General features: G+C 38.2%; 1 protein-coding gene across 1 annotated transcript in view; it reads right to left on the bottom strand.

Annotated features, from left to right (window-relative positions):
• Positions 1 to 9,164, bottom strand: part of RSBN1L (round spermatid basic protein 1 like) — a 41,969-nt gene that overhangs the window by 4,155 nt on the left and 28,650 nt on the right. Inside the window, 3 exon segments of the mRNA XM_042468418.1 lie at positions 2 to 29; positions 2,061 to 2,203; positions 2,408 to 2,545. Of these exon segments, the coding sequence (XP_042324352.1) occupies positions 2 to 29; positions 2,061 to 2,203; positions 2,408 to 2,545 (309 nt within the window).

The raw sequence follows: 9,164 nt of genomic DNA, 5'->3' as shown, positions 1-9,164 counted from the left end.
ACTGCAGGTTTTTTATTTCATTGGTAGTTCTGTTAAAAAAAGAAAAAAACACACATGTTATATTTAGTCAAATTTACCTTTCAAATATTGTTTCATAAGCGGTATTATCAGTGAGCAATTGTACTGTTGGAGAAATCCCATGTGTAAAAAAAGCAACCTATTATACAAGTCTACTTTTCATTTCAACTTACTTTGTTTCTGCTAATAATTTATACATATATCCCAAACAGAAAAATTAGAAGAACAAAGATATCAATTTCAAAAAGAACCACCACACAAATTAGACTACAAATTAGTCTATCCTTTCATCCTAGACTAAATTACAATTCTGGCACAACTACAGCTATCAATATTAGCTTCTGTGAACGATGCCTTTACTACATCATAAATATATTAACATTAGGGTAAGAATTCTCAGCCATTGTAATAAGCCTTTTCTTTTCCTAAAGACTAAATAATGGCAAAGTGGGAGACTTATATGACTGCAGCTCATACCAAACTCACTAAATAAAATTTACTACATATGAATCACATATTTGCTCTAAAATAGTCATTATATCACCTCTCTAGTCATTGAACGTGCTGCTGCACTGCCATAAACATGATGAAGTTAAACATGGTAACTGAGACAAAGGGGCAGAACAGATGGTTGGGAAGGAATGGCATCTGGCCGCGATCAGTTCGGGACCATAAAAACTGCATGGCCCACTCCCAAAGAGGGCTACCATCATGGTCCGAAGTCAGTGCCACCAGGAGTCAGTTTAAATCAACTCCTTTTTGCCAGAGTGTGGGGCCAGAGCAGCTTCCGGCCGCTTTGGGACCGTGCATCATGTAAATGCCACACCCCCAAAGTGACCAGAAGCCGCTTCTTTCGGTCTGTGTGATCCAGACTGAAGTTAAACAAAGAGTACCTTCTTCCTACCTTTCTCCACATATAAAGCCTCCCCCCAGGACAGAGAAATATAAGGTTTTTTGTTCCTGTGACAGCAGTCACTGCCTGTGACCTAGAAGCAGAAACCTAAATTGTCGTCCTTTCTCGCTGTCATGCTCCCATCTTTCCAGTTTTTGCATGTAGAATTGCAAACCAACCTCTGAATACAGCTAGAGATAGCAACAAAATATTTACATGACTTTATATTATTAATCTGAACAACTTCATTTCCAAACAAGTTCAGCTACCAGAGCCATGCACACATTTAAGAAGTTGGAAGGCATTAGTATCCTCTGTGGGAATGCAACCCCTGTGATTGTGGACTGCTCATCTGTAACATCCAGAGAATGAGTACATGCATGACCATAACACAGACTTAAAACAATTTCCTTATAAAGAGCTTAAAAACTAGGAAGGTTAGTAACCCTTTAGCAATGGACAACCACTCAAGAATATTTCCAAAGGCAACTGGAAAAAATAAAAGCACCATTAGGACAAAGACCTAGGTATCACTTTCTTCTACAAGAACAGGTCTAATTATTAACAATATTCTTTGCATTGAACCCATCATCACCCTTTGCAAGTTAGCACAGATGGTATCTGGAGAATATAGTCTTAGACTTAGACCTGAAGCAGACTGGCTAAACAAAATGTCATTTGTGGACATAGTGTTCAAACAACACATTCCCTTAAGTGGCCGGAAGCTGCTCTAGGACCGGCTGATGCAGCCTGAAGCCAGTCCAAAAAGCCACTCCTGCCAGCAGCCCATTTGGAACTGCAGCAGCAGCCAGCTTTGGGACCATGGAATCTGGTCTCTGTGATTCTGGAGCAATCATTGCCAGAGCACCCACAAATCGCCCCTTTTAGTCCATCTGCTTTACCTCAGAATGCCTTTTTTTGTATCAAGCAAAGATCTTTTATTTAGTTGGAACATGTATAAGTCTTTTTATTCTGATTTTATGCTAAAATATTATTTTAAATAGTTAAATATTTGGCTGTTCTGCTTGTTTAACTGTCATTTGTTTATCTTTGGGGGGGAAAGGGAAACTACTATGAAAGTCTTCATACCAAAGGAGCCTATCAAATAGTTCTAATAAACATTTAACTAAGTCTAATCGTTTCCACGTACCTTTTCCTTTTGAAAGGTGACTTTGGCATGTCTGCCACAGGAATCATTTGCTCTCCTGGACGTACCCACATGATGGGACCATCATCACTATCCTTACGACTCTCTAACTTCAGACTAGAAAGTGTGCCCCATGGCAAAGTACACTGAAAAGAAACAGGAGGGTTTTTTAAAGTCAAAATTATTTTCCAAACCCTACCATTTAAAACATTTGAAAATCTCACAAACTGACACAACTTTCTTTTAAATTTCAAAACAGTATGCATCCAACACTAGAAAAATAAGAACTGCAATGAGATTTTGTATGGAAAGCAAGACAAAGGTCCTTCCCTATTCATTTTCCTTCTTACTTTCAAGAAAGGTGAATCTTCCAGCATATCAAGGAACTCTGGAAAGTAGTCCCCCACTTCCTCATCCACTGCTCCAACCAAGCTGATTTGTCTCATTGGGCCAGCTCTATAAGTACCATGGGAATAGGTTCTCTTTACCTGAAATCAAACCATATACTATTTTAAAAAGTGTCAATTGCTCTACTCTCAGAATAACTCACAATTGCATACTTTTTGAAACACAATAATATTTGGTAATCAAATTCAATTTCTTCACAACACTAAACATTTTTAAAATGTTAGTAACTTCCTACATTAATGTACAATTAGATAAAATGAGACACTGAATATAAAGAATAACATGCATCCATTACAAGACAGAAGCTAAGAAGAAAGAGGCAAGTAAGAAAAGGTGGCCACACAAAACTTTGTGGGGGGGGGGACCCTTATGTGGCTGTATTTTAATCATATTGCAATCCAGCTGAAAGAGAACTTATACTATTGAGCCATCTTCAGTCCCATACGAGAGAAAAGCAGGATATAAATTGAAAAAATAACATTAAATTAGCATTAAATAAGTAAGCAAGACCATTTCTCTTTTCAGGAGCAAACATAATAGAAACCAGAGGAACAGAGTACAGCTCTGATGCTGTCAGCCACTTTTTTCAAAGACAGTTCATTCCAAACCATCTCTTACTTTACATGAAAAAACATCAATTTAATATAATATAAAGGTAGGAAGCTACATGAAGTGGTAGTACGCCAGCTTTTGGCTCCTGATCTGTCACAAATTTCCATTATTAGAAAGAGCAAACTGTTGTAGAAAATAGTCACAAATAAGGAGGTGTTCCCTGACACACTGGGGGAAAACCCTCCGCTTCCTCACATCAGGCAGATTAAGAAGCACTGTTCTAGAATATCAAAAAAGTTGACCACAAGATTAGACAGAGGTACAGCAAGCAATTCAAGAAAAAGTGATTATTTATGACAAAGATAGATAAAGTGGCACCCTTAGGCCACATGCCCAGGGAATTTTTAGCCCTTCTATCTACGTGTGCGTGCGTGCGTGCGTGCGTGCGTGCACACATACACACACACCCTTCATTTTCAGGAGCAGTAATGTTGTGAACTGGGCATCTACCACTAAGCAGATGAATTTGGAAGTCCTTGTAATTAACAGCTATCCACTCTAGAGGAAGAATCAACTTATATTAGCAACCTTATTTGCTACTTTTAATATTAGCAGTCGGAGGCTGGGAAAAGATATGAATGTGAATGGACTGGAGGAATGAATTTTCCTCTGTTATTAGCCTGCTTTCACAGTTCTCATAGCTAATTTTTTTTGGGGGAGGGGGGTCTTTGTTTGCTTTTGCATTATGTAACCCTAGGAATTCCATCTTCCATGAATCTCACCCTGGAGGGGATAGACACTAATCCAGAGACCCTTATAGTCATGGGGAACTGGATCACCTGCCAGGGATACTCTGAGCAGAATTAGATTGTGGGCCCATTGACTATGAGGAGATGCTGGACCCCATCAGTGAAAAGGCTGAATACTGCCATGCACTATTTGCTGCATCATTTACCACCAGTAAAGTTTATGCCACAGCAGTAACGTGTCAGCACCAAACAACCTTTTGGGGAGGCCTGGAACAATGTCTAGTTCCGGCACACAACAAATACAGTCAGGCCTCTACATTTGACGCTTGGACTTTTATTTGCAGCTTTGGTTAATACGTTCTCTCTAGGAATCACTAGGTCTTCCAGAGAAATTGTGCTGGAATTGACTATAGAGTTACACTGGAGGACCAGAGATTCCTAAAACGTAGTGGTTTTTTATTTGTTTCCCCCACACACACACACACACTTTCATGAGGGCCCTGTTCCCCGAATCCAGTGAATGTGGAGGGCCTATTATAGTTTATCAACACCCCCTCCCAAAATCAATCTGTACATGTACTTCCAGTAACATTTTGATCTTTTCAGTAAATGTTGCATTTTTCAAGGGAAGTATGGTTCATGGTGAATCTGGAGAAAGAAAATGAGTCCTAGGCTCCAGGACTAATGAGGCCCCCTCTCTTATTTATTACAGAAGAACTGTTTTTTGTTAGGAATAAAAGATCGTTATGCTACATTATGTCAGATTTTCAAGATGTACTATGAAAAATGACACTACTTTGAAAAAGTTCAACATATACACAGACTAATATTTGGCAGTGGTTGAACCAGCACAAGTAAAATTTCAATCTATGAAGTGGTTCTACCAACCAATACAAGCCCATATATTCTGCCTAATTCAAGACTTAGAATCTCATAGATTCACTGTCCCATCCCCCCAAATAAAATCACAAGTGAGATACAGCAAGATTGATCTTTTAATTTATATATGATGAGGGATGGCCATTACTCTGAATTTTAAGTTTTAGCATATACAGTGGGACCTTGTTATATGCTGGGGTTTGATTCCAAGATCCCCCGTGGATAACAAAATCTGTGTATGCTCAAGTCCCATTAAATATAATGGCAGAGCAAAATGGTGTCCCTTATAAAAAATGAAAAATCAAGATTTGATATTTGAAATTTGTACTTTCTTTGAACATTTTCAAACTGTGGATGCTTGAATCCGTGTATAAGAAATCGGTGTATAAGAAGGGCTGACTGTACATTGTTTTAAATCAGAGCCTTCCCCTGCATGCACCATCATCCACGGGGAGAGAAAGGTAACCCAGCTCCATCAGTCCTTGCCTGAAACAAGAGCCCTGCCCTCCATCCACCATCATCCACATCGAAAGAAAGGCAACCCAGCTCCATCAGGGCTTGCCTGAAAGAAGAGCCTTCCCCTGCATCCACCATCATCCACAGGGAGAGAAAGGCAAGCAAGCTTCATCAGGCCTTGCCTGAAAGAAGAAAGCCCTCCCTCCATCCACCATTGAGAGGGAGAGGACAGGCCAGCTCCATAGGGCCTAATCGAAGTAAGAAGAAGGGCCCTCCCTCCAGTCCATCTGCCATGGTCCAGGCATCACAGGGAGAGAAGATCTGCTGAACTTTTCCCCTTCTGCACTGCCATTCCCTTCTCCTTTTCTGTTTTGTCTCTTTAGATTGTAAGCCTGAGGGCAGGGAAATGTCTAATTAACCATTTGTAAGCCACACTGATAGCCTTTTGGCTGAAGAGCGGGGTATAAATAAATAAATAAATAAATAAATAAATTATTATTATTATTATTATCATCATCATCATCATCATCATCTTCTTCTTCTTCTTTATTTAGGGGTGCATTCATCTTTCTCTCTTTCTTTCCCCCTCCCCTTCTCTCTATCTCATTTCCATTTAAAGAAGCACACTTAAGTCTACGAAAGCTTATGTTACCAACTTCTTTCTTTTTCTCAGTCTCGAAGATATTTCTTTGCCTATCTCATCTCCAGTTTTTATGGACATAAGCATATCCTATAACTATCCATTCTGTTCTTCACTGAACAAAATGTAGTGACATTTTTCCCTATCTAAATTCTGGCATGGAAAAAGAAAACTCAAATACACACAGCTTCTCAGTTTATATAAACCTCTTTCTGACACAGAAAATCCTACAGCCTTCTTTAACTAACTAATCCTCTAATTAAAGCTTGCAGAATTATATTTTTCCATATAAACTTTACAGACATGCTTTTAGACATATGAAATTATTTGTAAAGGATTTGCTTAAGTTGTAAATGAATATAAAGTGTGCTGGGTTTATTCTCTAAAACTAAATTGGCAATAAAATGTTTACATTAAAATTTTAAAAGTATTGACATGTAAAGGCAACATCCAGTGTGTCAGATTAGAAAAACGTATTACCTTCAGCTAATGAAGCCTCTGAGAAAGAAGCTTCTTTTTGATGTTGCTTTTGAGCACACATGGCTAGAAGTGGGTTCCCATTCTTCTCACTCAGTGAAAAAGAAAAGCCTCCCAGTAGCCCCATCACCAGATTTGAAGCTATAGTGATGAATCAGCTCCCTATCTAAAGTGACAAATTATGTCTGCTGGTAGAGGGAGAAAGCCACAGACACAGACAGAAAGAAGCTGTTGGGGAATCTTAAAGCCTCCTCCTAACTCAGTACTGGCTTTTAAGTGACCCAGATTGTGTCCACAGAAATCTAAGAGAACTGGGCTCATTCAGACTGCTATGGTGAGGTATTCTATTTTGTTTACTTATGCAAAGTTTACATTACATGGCTGTTTCATTTCACATGTACATATAGGCCCCATACAGACATGCCAAAATAAAGCTGCTTCAGGTCACTTTGGAGGTATGCTGTTTAAATGATGCATGCGTCCTAAGAGTCCAGAAGCTGTGCCAAAGCCATACTCCAGTCCTAAGGACTGGAGCGCAGCTTTGGTGCAGCTTCCGGCCTCTTAGGGTACATGCGTCATTTAAACAGCATACCTCCAAAGTGACCTGAAGCAGCTTTATTTTGGCATGTCTGTACAGGCCTATAGTTATCTTTTAATAAAAAAAAGGGGGGGACACTAGAGAACACACACACACACACACATCTGCACACACGCGTGCGTACACACACACATATATATGTTAGTAATAATAATAAAACCAAGTTCTTGCATGCCCTTAATGGGACCAGCTTTCAAATGAGATTCTGCCAAGATTCATCATGAACAAAAGGCAAACAACTCTATTTTAAGAGCTCTGTTGTATTTTTCAAAGTCATACTATGATAAAACTACTGTTAGTCCAGTGTGCCTTCAAGTCATTTCTGACTTATGGCAACCCTAAAGTGAACCTATCACAGGGCTTTCTTGGCATGCTTTATTCAGAGGAGGTTTGCTTTTTGTCTTCCTCTGAGGCTGAGAGAGTGTGACTTGTCCAAGGTCACCCAGTGGGTTTCCATGGCTGAGTAGGGATTTGAACCCTTGCCTCCAAAGTCATACTCCAACAATCAAAACACTATGCCATGCTGACTCTGGTAAAACTATGGAGTCAAAAAAAAATGAAGGGTTAGATGCTTCCAACCACTGACCATGAAAATACACAAACCTGAGGCTTGACCTGTGGTTTTCTATAGTGCCTGGTCATCTAAGTATTAGTAAGGTACTTTAAAATTATGAAGGGTTATCCTTCTCAATAACTATTTCAATCATTTCACTCTGTTTTATGCAAGCTTGATACACTGAGAATTGATAGTTCTGTTTTCAATAGAGCTGCATGCTGACATTTTGTTCAGCATTTTAAAAAAACACACAAAATGGTCAGATGCTGCTATGACTCAACCATGTCTATTTCTGGGTAATTAATATGTCAAGAAATGAAATTATTTTCATCAACAAGAAACACTTTATCAGTAATGTCAAAAAGATAATTGAACTGCTAAATGCAAGAGGAAAATCATGTAACTGCACAAATAGGAGTGATCTCTCATAAACTGCAACTTATAAAAATCATGAAGTTCAAAGTTTAATTCATGAATCTATTTAAAATATGTGCATGTCAACCTTTTGCCAACTGATACTCAAGGCAGCTAATTTAATGTCTTAAACACATCAAATTATAAAAAGCAAACAGGAAACAAACAAATGATGGAGCAATTAAGTCCTTCAGCAACAGAAGAAGACAGCTGACAAAAATAATGATGTAAAACAAACACTACAATGGATTAAATCCAAATTAATCATATTAAAATAAGAAAGAGGGGCATTCTGAAATCTCTGTGACACAATTGTCACTTGAAAACACAGCTGGAAGATCCAGCCTAACCTTAAAAGTGGTTTGTACATAGGGATAGAATCAAAAGCAACTGTGAAATGGAAAGTAATGTATAAGGGGCATTCTCCCTACTAATAAAGTCCTCCTGTCCTCCGATGAGGAATGACTTAAGAAGCTGGGTATGTTTAGTTTGGTGAAGAGAAGACTAAGAAGTGATATGATAGCTATCTCCAAATATCTAAAGAGTAGAAAAAGGAGCAAACTTGTATTCTGCTCCTCCAGCGTATAACCAATACATTCAAACTACAAGAAAACAGAGGCTAATAATAAGAGGATGGGACAGAACAATTAAAAGATGGATTTCAGGTAATAAAAAACCTAGATTTACAAATGCATTAGTTTATGGTCATCAAGAAGAAGGTGGTTGGGGTATCCCCTCTTTGAAGATATATTTTGAAGCAACCCAATGAAAAGAATCTTAGAATTTGAATAGGAAAAGGGAGAAGAAGAAATGGGTAAGGTTAGAAAGGTCAATAAATAAATAAAATGGAAGACAGTTCAGTAATTAGACTGAGTGGACAGAAGCATAAAGGTAATCTGATTGGCCCCTTGAATGTAACTAAACAAATCTGGGGAAAATGGCAAAACATAATGGTAAATGGAAACTTTAAATGGTTTTCTATAGAAAGTTTGAATACAAGCAATAATTATGACTTAGGGAGAACACTAAAGAAATTAAAAAACGAAGGTATTAGAGTTATAGGTGACCTGCTTGATGAAGAGAGTGGGATGGAGAGACTCACCAATTTAATTGGAAAGGAGTATTGGGTTCATGCAGCTGGAATTAATAAACTGTTGAAGGATATAGTTAAAAATATGAAGGAAAATAACGTAACACCATTGGAAAGGATCATCAAAAAGATGTTAAATGAAGGCAAAGGTATTATTGGATTTATATACAGAGTAATATTAGAGCATCAGTTTAAAATCGTAGACATTTTGAAAGGAGTTTGGGAAAGAGATCTAAATTTAACAAGTGAAGAAATACAATGGTGGATACAAGAGGTCAAGAGAAAGAA

This window comes from Sceloporus undulatus, chromosome 5 (assembly GCF_019175285.1).
Source record: "Sceloporus undulatus isolate JIND9_A2432 ecotype Alabama chromosome 5, SceUnd_v1.1, whole genome shotgun sequence".
Lineage (NCBI taxonomy): Eukaryota > Metazoa > Chordata > Lepidosauria > Squamata > Phrynosomatidae > Sceloporus > Sceloporus undulatus.
Note: the sequence above shows the minus strand (reverse complement) of the source record. Positions and strands in the feature narration are given on the sequence as shown.